This window comes from Falco punctatus (assembly GCF_963210335.1).
Source record: "Falco punctatus genome assembly, chromosome: 1".
Lineage (NCBI taxonomy): Eukaryota > Metazoa > Chordata > Aves > Falconiformes > Falconidae > Falco > Falco punctatus.
Window position 1 is genome coordinate 64,376,898 of NC_137580.1, and position 27,020 is coordinate 64,403,917.

At 43.8% G+C, this 27,020-nt stretch overlaps 1 protein-coding gene across 9 annotated transcripts in view; it reads left to right on the top strand.

Moving 5' to 3' along the window:
- Nucleotides 1–27,020, top strand: part of ADGRL3 (adhesion G protein-coupled receptor L3) — a 359,731-nt gene that overhangs the window by 292,323 nt on the left and 40,388 nt on the right. For all 9 annotated transcript variants that reach the window (XM_080378662.1, XM_080378666.1, XM_080378664.1 and 6 more), the window contains 3 exons: nt 8,493–8,661; nt 11,484–11,609; nt 14,233–14,329. In XM_080378662.1, coding sequence (XP_080234788.1) covers nt 8,493–8,661; nt 11,484–11,609; nt 14,233–14,329 — 392 coding nt within the window. The remainder of the gene's footprint in view (nt 1–8,492; nt 8,662–11,483; nt 11,610–14,232; nt 14,330–27,020) is intronic.

Sequence of the window (27,020 nt, forward strand, 5' to 3'; positions counted from 1 at the left end):
AAATTTTCAGTTACTGGTGGAACTCAGAAGTGTCTTTCCATCTATGTAAAATATCGCTTATGCCAGGAGATGGGACCCCAACCTTAACAGATCTCCAATGCATGTAAAGCCAGGGGTTTCTTCTGGGAACGCAGCTGTGACAGGCCCGCTGACTCCTGAGATGGTGGCAGAGGTCTTCAGGGGACTGGCCACCTCCTGTCAAAGATGGTGCAGGAGCCAGAAGATAAGACTTGGAAATGATGACTTGGAAAGCCATGTAATCATTGCCAGCATCCTAAGGCAGGCAATTAGGAAGACATTTGGCTTCATGCCATCAATGTGGTAGCTTTGTCACGAAACACGAAGGCAAAATCCTTTAAGCACTCTTTTATTGCTTGCAATTGATTTTCCTCACCATGAAGACACTCCTTCACTAATTAGCAATGAACCTGTTTGCTTTATGAGGGGAGTGCTGGACTTTCCAACTCCTTCCTGTAGATCTACAGCAGTTTGATAAATCAATCTTTTCTAATCCTTGAAATTTAAAAAAAAGGAAAAGAAAACAAACATGCCTACTGCCTCATATTGATAGGCTGTGGGGAGGCACAATAGCACGCTTTATTTTGTGTGTCTCTCTCGTACTTGCCTGCAGGAAACGTCTGTGTGTCTGCTTTATTTGCACCATATTAAAATGAATTCCACAGGTCTTTCTGAATGGTTTGGAGGGGGCACATCATCCATCTATTTTTATTTGGGTTTCATCACCCACAACAGCTACTAAAGGTCCTGTCTACTCCCTTCGGCATTTTTGCGCAACTACTCACTTTGGCATTTTTGCGCACTAGCCAAATTGTGTTATTTTGGGGCCCAAGCATTAAATCCATGTACTTACTAAGCCTTTTCCTGCTATTGGAAAGATGGGAAAATACTTTGAATTGTCAAAAGAGTGATAAATTTAGGTTATATAAAGTTAAACCATGAAGGGTTGTATAAAAATATAATACCTGATTAGTTATATAGTGTTTTATCAAAGACCCATTTTTACTCTAAAAGTGGCTCAAAAAGTATGCTTTGTTAAATATATTAAAAAAAAAAAGTAAGTAAACTATTTTCAAAATGTAAGAAGACCAGACATTATTCTTTTTAAATAAGAGCTGAGTAGCTGCTTTTCAATAACAGGCTTTCTCTATTCAGCAGCATTTTAGGACCAATCTGTGTGTGAAGGTAAATTCTTGCCTTACTTTTCCTGCTCTAAAAAAAAAATATATATATATGCTTTAGCAACCAAGGATATTGCTAATCTACATACATGGAAGTGGTTTGCACTGTATAACACAAGTTGCAGATTTTGTCTCGGTATTGGGCTGTTATTGTCTTACTCTGGCAATTTGATCACTTTGTGTCAAAAGGTACATGTTGGGGTTTTAAAAGGACAGGCAGCGCAAAAGAGGTTCCTGAGCTCAGGATGCGTTGGTTTAGAAATTCCTTAAGCATCTAAACAAGGGTATAAGTAGCTAATTTTGGCAACTTTTTTAAAAAAGTATTGCTCTGGAAATACCACAGGAATCTAGAAGGTGATATGAACAGTCCTTTCTCATCATTGAAGGAGAAGGTACTCTGGGAAATTAAAAGACATCTAACTGAAATAAGATTTTGAAAGAGTTTTACATGATGTGTAATTAACCTTAAGAAGTCTTTGCCCCAAGGTAAAGTCAGGACTTTTTCAAGATTAGAAAATGAATTAGGTATTTATACAGATTGTTAGACCTTCCACTATCCATCATCTGGGCTGTGAAGAAACACAAGGGAGGTGAGGTAAGATTTTGCAGGGTAAAGGAATAACGCAGCCACTGAAGATCAGCCTTTTAACTTCAGGTATTTGAAAGTGAAGCCCCCACCACCTAAGCCATCATTCATGTTTCCTCTGCAGTCAGCAGAGAAAAGTATTACTTCAGTGAATGGCAAAGCCTCATCTACCTTAAATGCCTGTTCTGGTAGGGGATAAATTTCTCTTTGGGGGTACCAATCTCCCCTTAACTATGGAAGGATCAGAGTCACATAGTTTAAAATCAGTGGGCTGTGTCCCTTACTGCCAGGAATTGGAAGAATTTATCCAAATCTGGAGAAAGCACTTCAGATCTACTGTCTCAAGCTGTACTAGGCTAGGTTTTCCCGTGATTTCTGCTTTGACTATTATTTGCTTGTACTGCTAGTGCATATAATCTCAGTTTTCCAGTTAGCGGCTCCATTTTCCTGCGAGCTAAGGCTTTCCAAGGCTGTTGTCTTGTCTAAGGGATGGGTTTTATTCATTGCAGATAATGACACAGTATTACTGCAGCACTGATAGGTTTCACAGACTTTACTGGGGGGGGGGGGAACATTTGGAGTAATTTTTGTCAAATATGAATTGTTGCTAGTGCAAGAGTTAAGCTGCTTATGACACTTGAGTTGGTAAATTGAAAAGGAATTATTTGTATTTCAGGAGGGATATAAAAGACTAAGTCCTGTGGACCCTATGTGTAGAGATTTGAAGTGTTTCGGAGTTGGGCGTCTTTGAAAATCTCAGTTCTTTAGGCACCTGGTTACTTTGGGCTGTGGGTCCTAGGCACGTCTGGGTTGGAAATGGAGTACAAACCGCTCAGGTCTTTTTGACAGTTTTCTCCTGAGCTGCTTTGAAGTGTTAGCCTTAAGCTAAAAGGCAATCCGAGTTTACTGATTTCGCGTTTTGTCTGTACAAAGATGAAACAGAGCCTTAAGCTGCCTGAAAAAAGGCTTATTACAGATCGCTGAAAAACTTTGCAAAGGTCTGGATAGCAGCAACAGAGTGAAAAATTTCCCTAATTCTCTCTTTTTATAAGCTATCACCAGCGACATTTCACCAGTAAATTCTTTACCATGAAACCTGAGTGCTTGTGAACACAGTAATAGAAATTAATTCTCCCCAGCATTGCTGGGCTGGGAGCTCCAGACTGTCTCACATCTTCTTCTAATTGAATTGCATCTTGTGGGAGCTGCAGCTGCTGTGGTGCTAGATGTGCCACGAGCACAATGGGAACCTGCCCCGATGGTCTTGCAGGCTGAGTGGATAAGAGGGCAAAGAGGAGCAGAGGGATTTGACCAACATCATGCTACCCAGGTGGGGTGGGCTGGAGGTCCCTGTTGGTGCAGCTTTGGGGGGAGCCTTTTAATGCCAATGGCTTTTCTGTGTTCCTGGTACCCCCCAGATGCATTGCAGATGCAGAGGTGACGCTGTCTCAGCCTATGTTTTGCTAAGCTAAGCCAAAGGAGCTGAGCTTTTCCTTGCTGTGTCTCGGAAGCAGGGACTCAGTTCTCTGTATCAGGTTGCCTCCTCTACACTTGCTTCCTCCTTCCTTCCTGAACCTAAGGTGCTTTGTGCTTTCCCTGTGTGTTTAGATACCACCTTTGAGTGCCCTAGGGTACTTCAGATGCCCTCATGTGGCTGGCAGGTGTGGCACAAGATCCAAGGCGAGCAGCTGTCAAGGTGCTGGCTGATGACCAGAGGGGATTCCTGCCAGGGATGGCAGCTGGGGAAGCTGAAAGGGGGTAGCTGGATGCTGGAGCAGATCTGCAGGGAGCTGTCAGTGGCTGGGCTGGGATGGGGATGGAAGCAGGGAGGCTGTAGGTGCTCAAGCTGAGATAGCAGTGCTTATCTACCAGTGATGTGGGGGCAGCTGCCTTGTCCTCCATGGTGTGTCCTACGTGTATCTCACTGTTCAGAGTGGGATCAGGACAAGCGTTATGAGCGTGGCCAGATCCATCCCATTCAATGACTTTTCTCTCCCTTTCCCAAAGAGCCAAGGTGACCATGCCAGGGCAAAGCTGAGACTGGCAGCATCGCTGCCTCTTCTGTCTCAGCCAAGGACAAGGTAGGGAGAAAAAGGGAATATTTTGCACATGGTAAGATGTGAAACCACCTTCCTCCCACCACAACTGAATTCTGCTCCTGTTAATACTCAGGTGGCCCCTCTGTGGCTTCAGGTATGTGAATGGTGCAGAAGTTGTTCCTACATGGCTTTAGACATTGTGAAGAGAAAACACAAAGCCTCATCTGGACATACTTGGTGTCCCTCTCAGTCAGAAGTTACTGCTGAAAATCATTCAGTTTTAATACAACTCTCTAACTCAAGCTGAAATCAGTCCCCTCCAAGTGGAGCGGTTTGTTTAGCGGAGGGTGTAGGTGGTCAGCTTGCCAGTACTGACCGAAGGAGGTCTCAGCAGGGTGGACTGGCCCCAGCCACGTTGGCAGGGATAATGAGATGAACATAGTGAGCCAGCCTGCCTCTGGTACCCATGGTGGCTGCTGCAAGGGATTGCAGGTTCAACAGCTCCATGCCAGGGGGGAGGCTTGGAGGCCTCGGAGTTGGCCTACCCTCCCCACGTGTTGCACATCACCCGCCACCCAGCCACAAAGCCTGTCCCACAAAGTCAGGGACACTCCTCTAGGAAAATTGCTGCGACTAATCTTGTGTCCCTGCAGCGGCAGAAGCTCTTTTTGGGTGGTCCACCTTGGCTGCTTCTTCACTGCAGCAGGCTGTTTTGCACTCTTGCTTGGCAGAGTCTGTCCTTTGTCCTTCCCCATGAAATGGGTCGATGATTTCAAGATGATCCTAATGCCATTTTCTCAAAAAGAAGATAATGCTACAGTCTGGCTTGTAAGTTGGCAACTTGGGAGTTACACTTACGAAAAAGTAAATGGCAATAAAGAGTATTTAAACAAAAAAACAAAAAAGTGGAATGCACTACAGCACTGCAGGTGGGGAGTGCTGGAGGCACCCTGAAGTTTTGCCACCTGAATGCATGAGACCTTTCCATGGTGGCTACGCTAGAGTTTCAAAACTCATCTTCTTCAGGGATACCCATGATTTTTAAAAGAGATTCTGAAATCAGTTGACAGTTGTGTGATTGGAGCCAGGAGGGCTAGCTGCAGCTCGCAGCTGTTGATGCTTGCTTCTGTGTAAACCAGCGTCCTTGGTTGCGTTTCAGTTCCCCAGGGCAGTGAGCCAGGCTGGCTGGTATGTGCCAGGCACACCGATGCCAGTCCATCTTTGGTTTTGGTGATGGCTGGTGGGAGAGGGAGGGGAACTAGCAGTAAGCTATATTCTGTATGTTGTTATATTTCTAATGCTGGTGTTCTTGTCTTTATGTCTACGCATTCTTTAGCTATGAGGATAACAGACCCTTCATCAAGTAAGAATGACCTGAATAGCTGATAAATTTCATTTATCAGTGTGGTCTCATGAACCAGCTGTCAGATCAATCTTGAAAAATCATTAAAGCTTCTGTCATTTGCATTTAAGGCAGAAGAGCAAACTGCAGGAAAACAGTCAGGCATACAGCTAACATGCAGAGTAAATGTGCTGCATATGTATTGCCAAACAATTGTCACCTTATTGGCTTTATATTCTTTGATTGGACATTACTTGAATTCAAGGTGAATGTTCCCAAGTTAATCCTGTGTAGTACAGACTTGCTATACCAATCGCAACCCTCTGGTCCACTGTGCTCTGTTAGAGAGAGTGCTTTATGGTAATAAAAACACAGAAGTAAATTTTCAGAAAGGTGCATGGATGGTAATCCCCATGACTCCCATTCTAGTTAATGGGATCAGTGCAAGCAAATCTGTGTTTGGTGCATTGGAGCCTGTCTCCTTACTCACTGGAGTACCTAATTGTACCTAATTGTAAATCTCTGATTTTCAATTACACCAAAACATGGGTGGTTTTGTTTCTTTATTGCTATTAAATTGCACTACAGAAAAGGAAAGCTGTGAAAAAGCAACAGCAAGTCTGTACAAAGAGCAAAACAAAACCCACAAAACTGCACTGAAAAAAAGTGCAAAAAAAGCCAAAAATGCCTAGAAATTACGTGCCTTAGGGCATCTGTGGTTTTTCTCCTGCAACCAAAAGTAACGTGCAGTACCATGAAATAGAAACAAATCAACTTTGCAGTAGACTTTCAGTTTGTTCTTCTGGTGAAGAGTCCTTTGTATTCATTCTTGCAGCATCATTCCCATGTTCTCTTTCATGGCTTGGTTCTTTTTCTTTTTTTTTTTTTTTTTTTTTCTGTGGATATAGGATGGAGCTATTCATAGTAATCTCCACACCCTCTTTTATCTCCAGGTCTTGGTTTCTGAAGCACAACACTGTAACACATGCAGTTTGCTCTGTTGAGGGTCTTCTAACCCACAGATTCCTTTCCATCACTGAAGTTGGCATATTTCTGCTAAATAACTCTTTTGCTCCTGCACAGCTCTGCAGCCAAAGGCTGGCTTTGCTTCAGAGCAGAATAGTTTTCTGATGTCCTGGGAATATTTTTTAAAAGACTCTGTATGTGCAGGAAGCTTTTAGTCATGGAGGATAAGAGAAGGGAAGGAAAAAAAGAAAGTGTTATTCACTTCATTTGTTGTTCTTTTTTTAAGGGAAAAAAAAGGTATTTTTTAAATTAGCGTGCAATTAACATGATAATGCGCTTTCACTGATGGTGGAATCTCAGGGCGAAAAGTAAACCAAGTGGCTGAAGCTGTAAACTTTATCTAGTAAAACTTTATCTAGTAGCTACCTTTCTGAAGGATTTGGAGAGTGCATTTTCAATTTGCATTGTGCTAAATATTTATTAGCAGGATTGACTGGAAATGCTTCAAAGGAGCTGTTCTGGTCTGCTAGATACATAATAGTGATTTTTAAAGAACTGCCTTAATAAGCGGTTACCTTAGGGAGCTCTTCTGGTTGTGTGGTTAAATAATACATACTTTATAAAATTCAGTGGAAGTCTTAATGCTGTATTTTCATTCTGATACCTAAAGAAAACAACAACACAGAACATGAATACAACATCCTTATGCTTCTGTTTGTGACATGCACTGGTAAAAGGAAAAGGATTCAAGGCTGCAGCTGTCATGGAGTCTCCACAGTGGAGACTGTCTGCTTGACCTCTGCAGGACTTATTTTTCCCCCAAGCTGCTGCTGCTTCATCTTTCTCCCCCTTGCCCCACGCTGTGCTAAGCAGGTGGGAGATCAAATATGGCCAAACCCTGGCCAGGTTTCTATAAGGCTGAAGTGGCTTAGAAATGTAGGCAGGTCCTTGTCCCGGCGAGAGCTTCTGCAGCACCCCAGGCTGCTTTGGGGCAGACGAGGAAGCAGTGGTGCTGGCTGGCTGCAAGCGTGTCTGCTTTGGGGAACCGAAGGGTTAAACAGTGAGGAAGGGGTGCAAAGATTGGATGTCATTGCATTCATTTTTATGTTGTTACACCTAATGATACCAGGGGAAGACAGAAAAAAATCAAGACCTTGAGGGAAAGGGCAGAGGAGTGCTCACGGTGCTGCTTGCTACACACTTCCTGCTGTGCTTCCCAGCTAGAAGGTGGCTCTCTCCCCTGCACAGGGCCAATTCCTTTAAAGCTGTAGGTATTTTAGCATGTGGAAACTAGGGAGATAGCTAGGAGCAGGACCCAGTTTCTGTCTTGATTGTCACACTTCATCTTCTGTCCTGGTATTGGAAGAGCAGTCTCTGAGAAGTTAAATTAGCAGATGACTAAATGTTATTTAGGAGGGTAACATGGAATACTTCAGCCATCCAAGCAGGGCTTCCAGCTTTCCTGAAAGCACACTTTAAAAAATAGCATGCAGCAGCCATCCCATGTCCCCAGCTTTGTTCAAGCAGAAACTGCAGGGTACCCATATTTGCTTGAACAACATTTGGGGCCAAGCAGTGGCTGCACTCCTACTTCCTGCTTCCCTCCTGGGATGGAGCAAACCATAGTCTTAGTTTTGCAGCTGATGTGAAGGGTTGCCCTTCCTTTTCTCCAAGCACAAGTGTGGCAGCAGCTACTGTTTTAGCAAATGTGGTGTATGAGTGTCTATATGTGTATATGTATTTCCACTCATGGCAGCATGGAAGAAGTGTGAAGCAGCATTGCAGAGAGCCTCCTTGTGTGGAACTGATCTGGCAAGTGGTGAGGGCTTGTCCGCATGCTTGTAGTTGTCTATCTGGCTTACAGGCATATGGGAGACTAGCTAAAATGCAGCAATACATGTGTCTTGGTGTTAAGCATAAAGAAACTAACCCAGCTGGCACTTCTGTCCCAGTGGACTTCAAGAAAGGTGAAATTTAGCGTTGTTGTTTCAGTTGCTTTATTTTTTTTCCTGCCATTTGCAGAAATAGCATCTACATGTCATTTACATACACGCTGCTTTTACATTACAAAAAAAAAAAAAAAAAAAGATACATTGTGGTTACAAATATGCTTTTTTATGATAAAATTCTATACTCATAACATTTCCATTTCTGTATATTTCGTCAAGCCTGAAGATTGTAAACTGCATCCAGCTTGAAGACAAAACTCCCTACAACTCATTTTGATATGCTATTTACTTTTTTGCTAAAACCACGGGCAAAGCCTTTCTGCTTGTAAATGTGTGCTTTCTTTTGTTGATGAAAAACCAATCCCTTTTTTTTTTCTTTTTTTTTTTTTCTTTTTTTTTTTCTCCTAACAGGTCCTGGGTTATAGGTGCAATAGCCCTACTCTGCCTATTAGGACTGACCTGGGCATTCGGACTCATGTATATTAATGAAAGCACAGTCATCATGGCGTATCTCTTCACCATATTCAATTCTCTGCAGGGAATGTTTATATTCATTTTCCATTGTGTCCTCCAGAAAAAGGTAAGACAGACGGTTCCCAGCGGCAAGAGCTGGTAGCGGGGTGTTTTGTTGCCTAACAACCGGAGCTTAACATCATCTGTGTGCCCTGAATTTGTCTTGCGCAGATTTATCTCCATGCACCTAATAAGGGTGGTATTTAGACTGGAAACCGGCAAGATGCAGGGGAATGAGGTGATAACGAAGATATGTGGCAGTGGCATTTCAGCAGCCGGGGTGCTAGTAACAAGCACGTTGGAAGCAAGGGAAAAGGCAGCTGGCAGTTTACAGGGCTTTACGGCAGTGAACCTGTAAAAGAACTTTTAACGTCCAGATTCTGTTTTCCCATATGCCAGTGTGAGACAGGATTGACTCCATGAGTATCTGGAGTGTCCTCATGTGGCTGAGTGCTCACAGCAAAATGAAGCTTTATATCCTTTCTTATTTGCAGTCCCTGCAGGAAATCACCCCTCTCTATAGCAGCATGTATGGGTTGATGCTATATAACGGGGGCTGCTTGCCCTGCTTTTTTAAGAACTGAAGGACCTGTGCTCTGCAACATTTCATTAGCCTTTGTGTTGTTTGGTCCTAATGTGGGCTTTTGGAAATCTTCCTTAGAGCAAGCACAATAAGTGCTTCTTGGTGGAACTTGGAAGTATGTCCCAACTAACGTTTGCAAGGTAACAGTGGAGTAACTTCGGTAAACTCGGGGCAGGGGGGAATAACAAAAATCTCTATATGTGGATGTAGATCAAACTTACAGCCTCTGACAATCAGTAATAAATAGTAAACATTTTTAAGAACCATTTTATACTCCACTGAAATTCAGTAGTTCACAGGTCTCCAACTCCGCATGTCTGCTGATATCTATGCACATCTTGGTTTCAAAGCGCAGTTTCTTTATCTAAATATAGGGTGAAGAGTTCATGCACGGATACATCTGGTTCCCAGTTTCTCAGTGTAACCAGTGGTTTTTGTGAGAAGTGGCTTAGTGGGTAAAGTCAGGGCCGTGTTGAGGTCTGTTCTCTATCCAAGTGCCCTGGGATTGCTCCTGTTTCTCACATTTTCCTATACAGGGAAAGGACATCTGACGTATGAAAATATAAGCAAAATTCATCATAACAAGTGAGCTCTGCAAGCGATGCCTCTGGAAGGATCTGCAGAGCTGTGCAAAAATGTCATTCTTGAAACCAAAGGAAGACTTTTGGTGTTCAGATTTGTGTCCTTGTCATTTAATCTCAAATTTGCGTATGTTAAAAAGCTTAAAAGCTTTATCTATATGCAACTACCTACTGATGATCCCAAAACTTTCAGCAAGAAAGTTCCCAGGCAAGATGATCATAAGAATGTAGGAAGCATCACCGTCACTAGTGAAACCTGCAGGTGCCTCTTTGCAAAGGAGTTTGAATTTCTGCACCGTTCTCACTGGTCCATCCTCCTTCCTCCAATGCACCTCACAAAGGCTCAGTCCCTAGCCTGCCATCTCACAGCAACCTCTTTGGCTGTCAGGGTGCTCACGCAGTGTGGAAGAACCATTCTTTTTTCTGTCTCAAGCTAGTTTACACCCTTAAACCATCACTGATGATTGTGGCATTGCTTCTGATTTATAGCTGCATAGAGGGAAGGAGAATGCAGCTGCTAACGTGCTGTGGAGTGGATGCATCTCTCTGACCCAAGAGCTGAGGGAAGAATTATTTGAGGAGAAAAACCCCAAACATTTCCTTTCCTATCTATCATGGACTAGAAAATCAGCAAAAGATGCAGAGAGGCAAGCAGTGGGTGGCTAATTAAAGCAATTGAATTATTTTCTCTCAGCAAAGGATTGATTAGGCCATCGAGCATATTGGGCACTCATGATATTGTGTTTGTCTTGAGCGCTTAAGGAAGAGCCTAATGAAAAAGCAGTAATTTGCTATTTAAGCACTTGTTTCATAGTGTTTTGAAATGCTCATAAATAGTCTGGCAAAATTTCACAGCTAACCGTGTGCTTCAAGGAACCTCAGCTGGTGTTTTGGAAATGCATGGGGGGGTTGAGGGCTTCTTTTTGTCAGTGGGCAATGTGACCTGCTTTTGGCTTTTCAGTACAGTCTGCTCATTGTCAGTCTTGTCACAGCTGGGTTTCTGGGTGTTGCTGCCCATAAAAAGTCACACCTGAAGTTCAGTCAAAGCATAGATCCTACCCTGGCTCAAGTCAGTGTAGTTCCCCCGCAGCAAAGGAGGTGGCCCACCTTTACTCCAGGCAAGGAGTTGGCCCGGTTTGACTGCAGTGCCCATTTAAAACATGACGGGCTTGCACGGTCCTGTGGGAAAGCAGGTTCCAGCCTGTGCACTGGGAATATAGTCTCTAGAGCTGCTGGCTGTACAGTTTCCTCGAGTTTCTACTGCAAGAAATAATTGAAAAATAATAAAAATAAAATCAATAGGTCTTACATTTCTTTTGGAATTTTTCTTCTTAGTCCCCTGCCAGAAGCCATAACTTTTAGTACCTTGATGAGCCAATATGCTAGTTTATATCAAATCTATGAGGATATTAATTTTCAGTCATAAATAGTGTATCTTCAGTTTCTCCTGTGCTTGTTTGGTGTGCCTCAGAGGAGGCTACCACTGTCTGGTGTCAACAAGCAGCTTTGCTGCATAAAAGCAATCCCTTACACCATTGTAAATGGTGAGCTCATGTATCGAGAGCATTCAGCTGCACGGTGTGATAGGCTTCTTCCCCACGTACTGCAACAGCTGTTGTTTTAATGAACCCCTGAGGAAAAAATCAGAGGCTGTGATGAAAATTGGAAGGTGGTGGGTTGGAGGAAGAGCTGCTCGCTAACCACCTTTGCTCTTCCCTTGGCCAGGTACGTAAAGAGTATGGAAAATGCCTGCGCACACATTGCTGTAGTGGGAAAAGTACAGAGAGCTCTATCGGCTCAGGAAAAACCTCGGGGTCACGAACACCTGGAAGATATTCCACAGGCTCACAGGTAATCCGTGCTTCTTGTCCATGCCCCAATCCTTTGCACCACTGCATTGATGCCTTTCGCAGCTATGCTGGGAGGGGAGCTCTTTTCAGCACCGAAGGACCTGCCGTAGGGCTTGCCCCAGTGCACCTGCAGAGACCTCCCACCCTCTCCGACCTGAATTCAACATGATGGCTTCCCTTGGGATGTGATTTGCAATTAATGTCTCTCCAAGAACTTTCTAAATAATTGTGATGAGAACATAAATCCAAATTTGCCTTCCAGAGGCAGGTGGGTGGTCATCACCTGAGCTGTCCTGCCCACTCTCCGTGGGAATCAGGAGCTGGGACCATGTCAGCTATGCTACATCCCAGTATGTCCTTTAATCATGAGCTGAGGGTTGTTTTCACCACTATAGCCATGTACAGGAGTAATGCTATAACAACCAAGTATTTTTCTTGCTAGAAAAAAAAACCTGCAAGAGTCTTGCAACAGTCTTCAAAGTGAAAGGGCTTTCTTTCTGGCATTTGGCGGTTTGATCAGTTCTTTGCCTCACTCAATTTGCCTTAGTTTATAGATCTTTTAGGAGAATCCATTGGGTTCAGATTATCTTATTAAGTTGCTGGATTTGTTACACTTGGGTCACCTGAAAATTCACATTTTGTGTAGTTTGTGCAGTTAGTAATTTTGAGGGTAACTTGTACATACAGATGCAGATTTATGGACGAACAGTTCATATAAAATAAAGAAGCTTACTTCTTAATCAATAGAAACCAAACACAAATTTATCCAGTATTACTAATGGAAGTAATTATACGTGACAGTTCCACTATTAAATTATGAAAGACATGCAGCGAGTAACAGTTTATAACCTCCCAGGAAAACCTAATTTGCGATTTATTTCTTGGAGCAAATTATTATTTATTTTAAGCATTTTTCAAGATGTCGTCCAAGAGCTCCACTTTGGCATGTATGTAGGTCTGGGTGTTATGCAGGGCAAATAACAGCAATAGAATATGGAGTTTCTCTCCAGCTGGCCGTCACATCCCACAGTAATATCCAAAACACACTATATCCAGCAACATTTTGGTGGCCGATTTGAAAGCCTTTGGGCTTACATAACCTAGCTACAGGGCAGGTGCCATCCTCTCTGAGAAGAGTTGACTTAATGGGCCCTTCCTCTTGGCAGTCTCAGCGCAAGAAACCAAACCCTTCTGAGGGTGAACTGATTCTCCTGGCAGTCGTGCTGTCATGGCAGGTGAGGTTTGAGGTAGGGGAGATTATTTTGCCTACAGGAGCTTGTCCTTGGAAGGGTGGAAGTTCCTGAGACCTATTGTAGGCAGGGAAAACCTCACACAGGTGATGGAGAGTGGATGGAGATCAGTCTGAGTTGCTGAAAGTGTCTGACTTCTAACTTCTGAACAAATCCCACGATGAGGAAATCTCCTAAGATTCTTTTTTTCTCTGAAAAGCATGTAGGAAACAGAATTAATCCACAATGGATCATGTCAAAGACATACAGTAGATTAAATGTCCAGGTGAAAAAAAGAGCATGGGCCTCATGTCACACTGTGTTTCCATTTATAGAGGGCTAACGCACGATAAAGAGATGCCGTTACTACGTAGTTAATGAGTAGACTAGGACGCACTTTTCAGCTGTGACCACATGCGTAAGCCCTGGAAGATCTCCCATGGCTAAGATCCCACTATGTGAAGTACTGGATTTTTTAGCAATTAAGAAAACCATGATCTGTCACAGTGCGAACCAGCCTTCCCAATCCCCCAGACTGCCCGGTACCGCTTTCACACAGCCATGGGATATGTCCATCATACTCTGAGAGGTGAGGCGAGGGAGAGTTCCCCTGCACACCTGGGTTCCCCAGTCATCTTCACACAAGGATTGTGGTTGAAGTACTCGCAGGATGTGTATTGGCTGATTTTTTGATCTTTTGCAAGGTCTAGTTGGGGAGGAGCAAGACAGTAGCATAAAAGCCACAGAGATAGATACTCCACAGCATATTTGAGAAACAAAACAGAAGGCAAACATATTCAGGACACTTTCCCCAGCAGCAGAAGGTATACCACAGATGGGAAAACCATAACAGATTTTTCAGTAGGGATTACAGAAGTCATTCGTTTGGGTGGGATTTTTTTTTCCCCAATATTCCCCAAGATGGATAGTAGCTGTAGAAAACTCCTGTTCATTCAGGAACACCAAGACAAAGATCAAGTCTCCTGTTACACTTCCTAAGAAATAAGACACCAGCTATCTGAGATAGTACAGGAAGCATGCATGCTTCTGTGTGTAAGTTATTTTTCTGTTATTTGGGGCTGTATTGGTAAATCTGTAGCTTGCAGGGGTCTAGGTTTTTTCTTATGATTTCTGTTGCTTTTTTTAGTGAAGATGTAAGCAATCCAATTATGCACTTCTTCTCTGAGATAGGCATTTGTGTTATGGAGTTAGGCAGTCAGGGTCTGGCATGCATGAGGCGGGTTATAGCAAAACAGCAACCGCTTGCTTACAGCTGGCTAGAAACAAGTCTCATCCTGATCTAGACATACCAATAGCCATCTTTAGTGAGGCAGAAAGAAACCTATCTGCAGCTGCTAAAAATTCATTACCTGCTGTGGTTCAATCCTTCTTCAGAGCCGGATTCGTAGGATGTGGAATGACACAGTTCGAAAGCAGTCCGAGTCTTCCTTTATTACTGGAGATATAAACAGTTCAGCTTCACTCAACAGAGGTAATTATGAACTATTTTTCATATCTCTAACTCTTGTGATGGCTTTAATGAGTCTGGAATGTGTTGCCCCTTTCCCCCACTCGCCCCTCCTCCTCACCTTGAACGGCACTGGACCCTGTTCTCCTGCATAAGAAATGTTACAGTGATAACTGGGAGGAGGTTTTGTGGTGGTGGTTGCCTTCTTTTCCTTTCCTTTCTTTATTTTTACACATGCATTTTCAAGAGTTGTCATTTCTGGAAGGAGGTTAGGAGAAGCAAAAGAGGTAAAAGTAATGAAGTTGAAAAGAAATCTCCCTTTTCCCTCAGCAAACTGCTTGTGCCAGAAGCTGCTGAGGCATCAGGCCCATTGCTGATGGTGAAAATGGGCCGTTATGGCACTGTAAAGCCTGTGTTAAGCATCACAGGAGTCCTGATTGTCCTGGGTATGTAGTAATGCTGTCATCTTTATGGAAGCAAAAACGAGCAGCAGAGCATAGACATAAGAAAAAAACTGTGCTTGGTACAAAATTGTCTGCATTGGTGTTAACGTACCTAGTTTGAAGAGCTGACTGATGTGAACTTTATAGACATCTGTGGAGGAAAGGCTATCGGAAAAATATATGCCAGAATGTGGTGCCTGGCACAGGAGGAAATCTGAACAGCTTTTTTTAAAAAAGGCATTTTCAGGGAGTTGCAGGAAAGCAATGGTAATGCCACAAAAAGAGCTTCAGAGACTGTTTTATTTCTTTTTCAGTATAATTACTTTATGGCTTAGCCTTGAGCAACCAGATGCAAAATTCTGTTTGGTGTATCTGCCCAGTGTGTGCTGGAATTAAGAGGGGGTAGAATTGGGGATTACTGGGCCCAGCTGTTCTCTCATGATGGTGAAAATAAAAAATATTTTCAGTCCTGATGACTGGACTGCAAAGCTCAGCTGAGAACTGAGTTGGAACTTTGGTTTGGTTCTTATTCAGTCTTTATTCACCCAAAATTCCCACTGATTTTAGGGTGAGTTTTGCCTGGGGATGGGCTTGAAGGGTTTTGACTGTGCCATTAGTAATATTGACTGCTGAGTGCTGGGGAACTGGGGGTATGCGATTCAGTTCTCTGCACATTAAATATATCACCCAAATCAGTGCAAAGGGGAAGGCAGTGCAGTTAACACGGAGATGTACCTTTCTCTCTCCAACCCCTCTTGTGGGTTTTGGGCCAGGATGTTTTAACTTTGTGCTGAAGGTTCATTAATAAAGAGAGCTATAAGATGCCGTTACTGCAAATGCCTGATTTAACCACATGTGTTGCCCTCACATCTGTCTTTATATCAAAGACTGGAGAGCTACAGCCAGACTTCTCTGGGGATAGTTTAGAGGGGGATCAGTTGTTGCACAAATGTTACAGCAAGAACCACTGTTTCTCTCGGCCATCCATCGCTCCATCCCGGCAGCAAACTAAAATGTGTTTTGCATGAAAGGTTCACTCCCTTAGTTAGTGCAGAAGTTGATTTACTCTCCAACGCAGCTGGGGCTACAAAGGGAAATGCTTTAGCAAAGAGGATCTTCTGGGCTCGTCAGCAAAGGGCAGGCACCTCTCCTTTTTCATATTAGGCTTTTTTTCTGTGCAAAGAAGGGAGTATGACCATAAATTGGGAAAGCTGTGAAGAGGTTTCACATGGGCAATCTTCATCCCAGTGTGGCGAGAGCCTGTTACTAGATGTGCCTGTTATTTAAAGGTCAGTTGGGAAATGAACTGCTGGAGTAGGCATCTTCAAAGTGGATTGCATCCAGCTGTTTTCCTTGTGTAACATCAGATGAGGTGAATCACCTGAAGGGCCTGAATCTCTCCACTGACTACAGAAGCAGCCTGATAACTGTCTCGGAAGGGGAGCCTTTTAGGTGGGACACTTAAGTGACTTGAATAAGTTGTCCTATTGTACAGGGGCATCCTCTGTATTTTTCACACAGGCAGGCACAGTACTTGTTTGTTTTTTTTTTTTTCTTTTCTGGTAGACAGAAGTATCTGCAAAACGGAGGTTAAAACATTTATTTGGGCAAAGCAGCAGGTGGTCAGTTCTGCTAGGAAAATACACCTGACATCAACAGTAATCCCAACTGCATGGGGCCTGAGATATTTCACACTTTATCCTGTTTATTCAGGCGGAAAAGAAATGTTCATGGTCTTAGGGCTTTGCATAGAACGCAAGCTGTTTTTTTTCTGTCTCTCCAGAGAAAGCTGCAGCCTGAATAGACCAATGGGACAATGTGGTTTTCACAGTTCTTGTCTTCGTCTTAATATTTTAATACATATCAAGCTTTGAAGGAGCTGTTTCATTAATGTTTTATTTACAAGTGTGCAATAAAAGCTCAGAGGAATCAAGAGTGAGCCTGGAATTGCCCAAGGTTGATAGAGCAGGCTCGCGTACCTGTTCAGAAGTCCCTCTCCAGCCATCCCAGCCTAGATACCTTTCTCTTGAAAGTGTCTGTATTTTCCCTAACTGAACGTCCTTTGTGCACTGGTATTTTCCCCAGAGCCTTCAGACACCGGCCCCCTTTCTAAAACAGGGATAAAATGATACTTTCTCCCCAGAATCACCCCATCCTCCAGGTCCTGGCCCAACTCTACTTTTCCATGTCCTGGGCCAGCACCGAGTTTCCATGTTTCTGTCATGGGAGCAGAAAGCAGTGAGACATCCTCCAACTAGGGTACTTTCTTATTTAAGTCTTTTTTTCAGTGATCGCATTCACAGTACTCACAGTGCCCTGCCACTTAATAACGACCCAGGCAAGACTGCGCTGTCTGCATTCCTGTATGATGACCAGGATCTCTCTATACTATCCCATCCCCTCTTCTTCCTCCATGAAGCTCCTGGACATCAGTCTGGAATATCATGTCTGTGTTAGTGTATCCCTCCTTTAGACATAACTATGTCTTTTTCTGATTTAGCAGATGTTGCACTGCTCGTTGCTTTTTCCAGCTCCAGATCCTCTTTTAGGTACTACCCCCTGCCCCAAAGTGATTGGCCATACTGTTATTTTTCTTATTGTCATTTATCATACCAGGAATTTTGGGCATAACCCCAAACTTGCCTGTCATAATGTGCTTTGTAATAAAAACTATACTCACTCTTGACTCCTAAGACGTACAAGACCATTTCAGATATTTCCTGAAGGTAGTGTCTAATTATGCATTAGTCCAAAATGTTTCAGGCTTTGTTTCTCCTTGTTCATTATGGCTTAGTAATGGTGTAGATGTGAGGTTGTCGTACCACTAAAATCAGGAGGAAAGGAACATAAATTGACCATGGAATTCCTCTTCTACTGTCAAATGAAGAGAATGCCAGTCCACCCCATGGTCATGAACTCTGTTTCAGGAAGCAGTGGAATTCCTGCTCCCTGCACTCCCACTCCACACCCTTCCCCAGTTCTTTGCACCATAGCTCTAGCTGGATGTTTCTGCTATCTATTTCACATTCAGCTTGTGCTCTGCATTTCTTTTCCCAGTGCTGAAAACTTGCAGGGGTGTAAAAGCTGAACCAGACTGGTTACCTTGGCAGAAAAACCTTTTGTTTGGTGTAAGTGGTCGTGATGCAGGCACTTGGATACAATGCTAAAAAACTGAACCAAATGGGATGCATGTAGGATGGACTGTTTGCTAAAACTGACTACTTTGAAGACTGAAGAGTAGAAGGTATGAAGGGTCTTTTGTGTTAGGTTCATGAGGAGAAAGCGGAGCAGATGACTGCTTGGTTGTAACAGCAAATTTTTCAGTACTTGGGCTAAGGACAATTTTTAAAAAGAGCTAGAGATTAAAAGCAATTAACAGCATTACTGTTACTCCAATTCTGCTGTACTAGTGCTTTGGTAATTTAATCGTGGACCTGTGCTGTACCTGTGGAAGCAGCGAGGGAAATCAGAATGTCTCTCAGCGCAGTGATGATAGAAAGTGGAGTGGTTTGCAGGGGACTGCTATAAGCGTGAGCACTGCTGGGCTCTGATGGTGCAACATGGGCCCAAGCTTTGGGTACATACAGGTGGCCACCTCAGGAGAATGAGGGACAGGTCTGTTTGCACCTTCGAAGCGTTACTGTCAAAAAGCACTTGGATAGCTCAGACAGCCTTGCAAACAAGCAGTCATAGCCTGAAACAGCAGTGTGACTCCAGCCTATTTTTATCCATGTCTTAGGTAAGAGGTAATACAGTAATTACTGTCTCTCTTTGGATATGAGACAACTGGGAGAGAAAATAAATCAATGTGAACTATATGGTACTTTGTTACCTTTCAGGGTTTCAAGTTGGGTAGGAGGTGATATTTATTTTTTTTCCAGAGGAAAAATGGAAGTTATCTGTTAAAGAAAGGATTGTTCTTTGTTTTGGTGAGGCTTGTGAGCAGCAGAGACAAAGAAGAGTTTGTCACTGATAAGAGGCAGTGCTTTGTTATAAGAAAATGCACTGACAGAGCTATGTATATACATTCAAGTTAGCTGGTAAGGGGAACTATATCTTCATTCATGGCAAACACTTGGTGTAGCTTAATGTTTTTTCCCCTCTTTGGGGAATTAAATGGACTAGGAGTAAAGCCACCAGACTTCTTTGAAAATAGAAAGTACTCCAGAAGTCTGCTATGTTGGTCCAAGTGCTGTGATGCTCTGAGTCTTGGCTTACAAACTAGACAGCAAGTTTAATAGTTTATTCCAATAACAGGCTTGCTGTACAAACGTGGACCTCTTGTCTTTTGGCTATATGCATATATGCGCTATGTCTCCTCAGCCCCAAAGCACATCCCCACCACCCTCATCCGCAGAGGTCTCCTAGAGGGATTTCTTGGCGGTCTACATTGCTGCATGACTTGTCTAAAGGACCAGAAAGAGCAGAGCTGTTTCATGAGGGAGAAGAGCTAGGACCTGAGAGGAAGTCAAGCACTAGCACACCCTCACTGACAGGACGTGGTCCTGCAGGGACTTAAGCCAGCAGGCAGACCTGGGTGCTGGTATCAGGGTCCATCCACAACCCTGGACAAGGTGAGAGGATGAACCAGGCCCAGGGTCCAGCCCAGAGCAGCAGGAGATGTTGGCAGGCAGGGCTGGAAACTGGGCTACAACCCAGGTTCGAGGTCCAGCCAGGAGACAGACACAAAGCAAGGACATGGTGCCCAGGGCTGAGTAGGGAGTATGGGTGCCTGGTGGGTCTCATCAGGGTCACTAAGGCTTATGGGGGTCATCAGGACCTGGACAGCTGGTGCAGGATTGGAGCCCAGGACCTCTGGCAGGGTCTGTTCATGAGGGAGTGTGCCCTTGCCAGCAAACCCCATCAAACAGTCATCACAAAGCCCAAAGATCCCCAGTATTGGCACACCAGATATTATTCCTGGCTAGGAAAGCTGTATTCAGTCCCTGTTTGTTCCCATGCAAATGGGCTGAAATGGGAAATGGAAATGAGGGTATTGTTTGTCCCTACCCCTTGCTTTTTCTTCCCAAATGCATGTGTCATTGCATGTCTCAGCTTCTAAGTAGCACTCCAGAATAAATACTTGATTTCCCTTTGCTTTATTATTTCTCCCCTGCGTTTTTATATCAACCACAAAAACTTAATCTGAAATGTACACAGGAAAAAGGGAAATTATTGCTACTGTTTTCAGAGATAATCAGTTTAATGTCAAATTCATGTGGATTTCTTCATAATGAACAGAACAAATTGCCTTCAAATTCAAACAGTGGGAATCTGAGTCAGAGAGGAAAATTAAAATGAAGAACATTAATATCCTGATTTCTAACCCAACCGAGACCTGATTGTTTCCTAAATGAAATCTCCCATCAAATTCCTCCCACCCACCCAAAAATATAAATAAGCTGTGATTTCCAGGCTGAAATCGTATCTGCACTGTTAACTCAGCGGGGACGACTGTGTGTGTTGCAGGGAGGGTGAGTGAAGTTTTAAATTATCTTCAGGTGGCCATATTATCCTGCATTTTTAGGAAGCAGTTATTTAGAAAACACAGTAGAAGGTAAAATTCTTCCTTTAGTAGGAGACTGTCACTCCAGAGGACAGGAGGTGTGGGTTAGCACGGGGGCACTGCAGTGAGTCAGGCTTGGATTCCTATCCCCAAATCTTCCCTTCCTGCTCAGAGACAGGGACTGCTGGATATGCCTGTGTTGCGAGATGAAGATGCTTCAGTTTAGCTGTCTGCAGGGGTGGTGGGTCATTGTCTGGACTTAATTTGGCAATAGAGCAGTGAAAACAGGGTAAAGTTTGGTGTGGCTAAAAGGAGAGACCAGCAAAGGAGGAGAAAAAAAGAAAAGGAGAAAGCAAAATGGAAAAACGAAAATCAAGTCAAGATTCCCCCAGGGATCTCAAACCCCATCCCCAGTACACTTCAAAGAGCAATTGCTGCTCATTGTAGCCCGGTTGTGATGCTGACTCTTTGCTGCCAGTGCCTAGATTAAGCAAAGAGCAGGTGGAAATTTGGACCATGCAAGCACTAGTGTTGTCATGCATCAGTCCTTCTCAAGATGCTTGTTCGCTCCTTGATGGATTGATGTGACCGGCATGACAGTCAGATTTCTACTGAATTTATGTTGCATATAAAACAAAAAGCAAGCAGCCAGACTCTGGGAGAGGTAGAAACGCCTCTACTCATCTTCATAAGATGTTCAGAGGGCGCCATCAACTGATCTGTCACAGTCTGTCTAAATGCTTCTTACCTGCTCTGAGTAACACCTGTGACTTTTCGTGGGGCTTAAAGATATTAGAGAATAAATGCCTTCTCTGTTTTGTTTCCATTTGTTTTCTCTTTACTGCTCTCTTTGGCAGCAAACAGTGCCTCAGCTTCTCCTATGAAGTCAGTCAGTTTTCATGTCATTTTCAGAGATGGTTTTATGGTGTGGGGATTTCTTAAATTTTAAATTAGCAAGTTGTAGCTGTACGAACATGCAAATTGGCAAGCAGAGTTAGTGATGACCACTGTAATTTTTGAACACATTTTCAAGTTTGCCAGATCCCTTTTTTTTTTTTCTTTTAGTCCTGTTCCTGTTGTGGTACCGTGTTAGGCAGGTTCAGCACAGTAGATTCCCAGGATGTTGAAGGTGCTTGTGGTTGCTTTCCTTGTTCATGAATGCATCTGCAGATACCTAGAGGGAACTCACTGAAACTCACGCAGGTATAAAAATGCTTTGCATTCTTGTTTTTTTTTTCCTGAGCACTAAGCAGTTACAAAATAATTGGACCAAAGCAATATGTCTGTCTTCTGCAAACACTTTGCTTTTGTGAGTATCATCACTGTGCAATGGGGCATGTGGTGTGGAGCAAGAGGTGCATCTGTTTAAATCTGATCTCCTGGAGATGCTTTCAAAGCTTGATGCTCAAGCTTATCTGGAGGTGAATTCTCAAAGTTGAGCCCAAGATGGCCCTGGTAGGGGCAGCAGCCTCTGTGACTGTTCAGAGACCATCATGTGCTGATGAGCAAATCTCATTTCTTTAGCAGTGTTACTTTAAATCTAACACATGGTGCGTTTCCCCAGAACCTATCGTTTTTGCAGAGTGCTGAGAGGTGTCAGCGCTTAACACTGTCCTTGCTCACCATTGCTGAGTCAACAGGGGCGAGGTGCTGCATGAAGCTGAGAGATGCAGTGATCCTTGCCCTCGAGCTTCTCCCTTCCCACTGGCTAGAAAAGCCCTCAGCCCTGAAAAATATAGTCTTTGTTTCAAGGGATTCAACAGTCCTGGAGCCTGGTGGCTTCTGGTTTAGCCACAAATGGCAACAGCAGTGCCACTCTCCTCTGGGGTATGATTAGAAGTTCAGTTTCTATTCCTTTCTGGTCCAGGCTGCAGCTTGAGAAGGGGGTAATTGTTTTCAGAGGTACCTAGGTGTCCCCTGGCTGTTTGGTGGAAATCAAGGGGTGAGAAGCAGGATGAGAGTCCGTGGCAGCATCACTCTGCTAATCCAGAGCGAGCCTGCAGGCTGTTCTCTAGCATCTTGTCCAGCCACAGTTTCTTGAGTGCTGCAATTTCTGCTCTTCACCAGGGAGATTGTCCCAGCACCATGGATGCTTGCAGCAGTGCTCACAACACCAGGGAGAGCTTGCAAAACAAATAGCATGGTCAATTTATACCGGGACTTTAACATTTTCATTTTACCCAGGACTGAAGTAAAATGGAGGCTGTTCCTTTACCTCCTCGTTTCACCACCACTGGTATCTTCCTGATTAAGCTCTGTGGTTTCATCCCCCCTACGCTTCTGCTTCTTATATTCTCTCTTTTAACCCTTACAGACTACACACGTTCTCTCCTGACCCCATGGATGCCTTAGCCTGGGGCCCATCGCCAAGGTGGAGGGCATATTTGGAGGGAGTAGATCACATGCAGTTACACCAAATCAGCCAGGGGAGATTGCTGTTTGCAAGCCATAAATCTCTGCAACCCTCTTAAGTGACTGTTGGGTTTGGCTAAATGTCAACATCTGGCCTCCAAATGACCCATCCTGATAATGTCATATGAAGCAGAGAGAAATTCCAGGTAGATGACAGCAGAGGAGTGCTTTCTGTTTGTAAGGGAAATTCCACAGATTTTTAGATGAGCAAATTGCCTCTTCTGGTTTTTCCTTTTTTCCTCTTTTCTTTTTTTCTTTTTTTTTTTTTCCCTCTCCTTTTTCCCCCCCTAATCAGCTGTACATTTTGTGCCAGGAAAATTATCGTTTTCATGACTGAGGATCAAAACTTGGGGAATTTAACTCCTCTTTCTGCCTATGTGCAATATGAATTCCGCTGTCGATTGTCTTCAGGTTCGTTTTGCCTCTCTGCTGCCTGGGACTGAGTTAGCTGAGATTTGTTGCAGTGATTTCAGTGAGTGACGTGACATTCTTCCTTTGGGAGATATTATGAACTGGCTTTGATTTTAGGATTGACAGCCATATAATTGGAAGTTCAGTCATTAGGTGGATCAGATTTAAAGAGGAAAAGTAAGGGCAAGGCAATTTCTGAAATCAGAGCAGGCTTTGGGGAGTATTAGATCCAGCAGAGTATTGCTGCAGAGCAATTTTAATATGATGACTGTGAAGGAGGAAGGAAGCATGGCTGCTTATATAGATTCCTGTAAGTATGGTCCAATTTCCACCATAGGCAGGGCTCTCTGCATGTCTTAAGTAAAAGCTCAGGTCTAGTGAGAAATAAGCATAAGCAAGAAGAATAAGGGATAATGTATGTTTGTATAGTCAAGGTACAGTGAGGTATAAACCCTTGGAAGTTGTAGTTGAGGTAAAAAGAAATGTCCCATCCTCGGACAACATCTCTGCCCCAAGCAGTTGAGAAGGAATCAGCAAGTGGGCAAATATTTATAAACTGATGTAGAACATGGCCTGCAGATTATAATCCAGCAGAGGTTTGTCGTCTGAAATCATTGCAGAAGAAAGGAAGGAAAAAAAGGGGCAATGAAATACTCTCCCTCCCCTGTCTCTGCATAAAACCGTGGGATGTTTCATTTGGCAGAAGATGGCCCAGAGCTTAACCACCTCATTTGCTGAAACTCCATTTTGCTGCAGTCAGTATTAATAGCTTCTCAATGAATAGATCAGATGCTGCAAGTGACAACAAACCTATTTGAGAGAAATTTAATAGGGAGGTTTATTGAAGTTTATTAACTGAATCCTGTTGGCTATTATAAGAACACAGCTTGATAAATTTAAACGTCAGAGCATTTGTTGGAGGGAACCAGGAAAAATGCTGAAATTACCTGTTTTCCTCCAGCAAATACGTGTGATTTCACTTTTCATGATTGCGTTCGTCACTGGAATAAATTGTAAGTGAACACGTGGAAGACCAAGGTTCTTTAAACACTTGAAAACTCTGCCTGTTGACACAGAAAAGGACGATGCCGAATGCTGGTAAGGAAAGTCACCAAGAAGACTAGAACTTTGACTCCTAGAAACCTACTTTGAATGTGTTTTCTTTCCCCAGGAATAAAATAGCATAAGTAACTTCATACTAAGTGAGATACAGAACCAGCATAGTTTACAAACTGAAATCAGTGCAGAGGCTATTTCAGTAACATATGAGCTAAGGAGATGAGTTATTTACTGCATACAGGATGAGGCAGCATATGTTGTGGGGTTTTTTAATGGACACTTAAGAGAGGATTCATCTCTAACCGTACAGTTGGTGTCCAGGGCTCAGCTGTGCTCCCTGGTAGCTCAGGCACTGTGGTACTTTCAGGGAACAGTCCATGTTCTCTCTGGCTGTCACTTGTCTCTGCAGGGTGGTCTGAAGTCAAGTATATGAAGTGAGAAGTTGAAGGACTTTATTTATAGGGGCTGTGAACAGCAAGATAAGTTGGGTGCTGCAGGAGGCAGAGCAGGCAGGGGTACAGCACCATGCCCTAGCCCTGCAGGAAGGGATCTTCATGGATGGCAAAATGGGGAGGAAACGGAAGGATTAAGGTTGACTGAAAACACAGCACTACAGGCTTTTCTTATTGTTTCTTTCTCCTCAGAACAAAAAAAAAAAAAAAAAAAGCCCAAGTAGAACTACATCTTGGGACTGCTAGGTCAGAGGCAATGAAACGTCTTGTTACAGCTCAGATGTGCTTTTTCTAAGCTACTTATTGTTTTCTTCTCTAATGAAAATATGACATCATTCAAAAAATTCAAAGTCAGCTTTCAGACAAACTATTCTTTTGGAATAAAAAGTGGAAATTTGGAAATTTGGAAAATACCAATTTTTATATGGACATTTTTTAAGCATTCAGCTGATTCACTAGTTTGTCCCATGGAATTTCTTAACTAGTTTGATCTCCTTTCTCAGCAAAACTGCGCTTCTGGCTCATCTGCTGGGCGGTGGGGGAAAAAGTGGTCAAAGGCTTGTAAAGCTGGTGAAAAGGGCTTTAAACTAAAGTTCCTGGGGTAGGGGAACCTCAATCCATCCCACTCCTATGAGTTTGATGCCAATGCCAGCAAGAGATGCCCAGAGGCTGGAGAGGAATAGTGGGGCAGCAGGAGAGCACCTGAAGAGCAGCACAAAGGAATTCCAGCTGCTCCAGCCAGTAAATCAGCTTCATTGGGGGCCCAACCTCAATGCCTCTATGCAAATGCACTTAACGTGGGAAATAAACAAGAGGAGTTAGAGACATGCACACATCTGCACTACTGTGATCTTATTGGCATCACAGAGACATGGTGGGATGGCTCCTATGACTGGAGTTCCAGGATGGAAGTGTACAAGCTCTTTAGGAAGGACAGGCAGGGGAAAAGCAGAGGGGGTGTTGCCCTCTATGTCAACAAACATCTGGAGTGCATGGATCTGCATCTGGGAATGGGTGACGAGCAAACTGAGAGCTTATAGGTCAGGATTAAAGGGAGGGCAGGAACAGGGAAAGGTGACATTATAGTGGAGGTCTTCTACAGGCCATCTGACCGGGACGACTGAGTGGATGAGGCCCTTTACAGGCAGATAGAATCAGCCTCATTGTTCACAAGCCCTGGTCCTCATAGGGAACTTCAGCCACCCCAATATCTGTTGGAGGCACAACACAACAAGGCATAAGCAATCCAGGAGGTTCCTGGAATATGTTGATGGTAACTTCCTTCTCCAAGTGATAGAGGAGCCAGTGAGGAGAGATGTTGTGCTGGACCTTATTCTCACCCACAGGGAGGAGCTGGTGTGGAATGTAAAGCTCAAGGGCAGCCTTGGCTGCAGTGACCATGAAACGGTGGAGTTCAAGATCCTTAGGGCAGCGAGGAGAGCACACAGCAGGCTCGCTACCCTGGAAATCAGGAGAGCAGACTTTGGCCTCTTCAAGGATCTGCTTGGTAGAATTCCATGGGATAAAGCTCTGGAGGGAAGAGAGTCCCAAGAAAGCTGGTTAAATATTCAAGGATCAGCTCCTCCAAGCTCAGGAGTGATGCATCCCAACACAGAGGAAGTCGGGCAGAATGGCCAGGAGGCCCGCATGGGTGAACAAGGAGCTCCTGAACAAACTCAAAAGCAAAAAGAATGCCTGCAGAGAGTGGAATCAAGGAGAAGTAGCCTGAGAGGAATACAGAGAACCGGTCCAAGCAGTTTCACGTTGATCAGGTCAGGAAAGCTAAAGCCCTGACAGGATTAAACCTGGCCAGGGATGTCAAGGGCAACAAGAAAAGCTTCTATGGGTATGTCAGTGGTAAAGGAAGACTAGGGAAAAGGTGAACCCTCTCCAGAAGGAAATGGGAGACCTGGTTACCCAGGACATGGAGAAGGCTGAGGTACTCAATGACACTGTCACCTCAGTTTTCACTGGCAAGCGTGCCAGCCACACCTCCCACACTGCAGAAGGCAAAGGCAGGGACTGGGAGAATGGAGAGCTGCTCATATTCTCACATGGAGATCACATTCAAGACCATCTAACGAACCTGCAGTTGAACAAGTCCATGGTACCTGATGAGATGCATCTGCGGGTCCTGAAGGAACTGGCAGATGAAGTGGCTAGGGCACTATCCACCACATTTTAGAAGTCGTGGCAGTCCAGTGAAGTCCTCATGGACTGGAAAAGAAGAAACATAACTGCCATTTTTAAAAAGGGAAATAAAGAAGACCTGGGGAAGTACAGGCTGATCAGTGAAACCTATATGCCTGGCAAGATCATGGAGCAGATCATCCTGGAAACTGTGTTAAGGTACATGGAAAATATGGAGGTGATTGGTGACAGCCAACGTGGCTTCATTTAGGGCAAATCATGCCTGAAAATTTGGTGGCCTT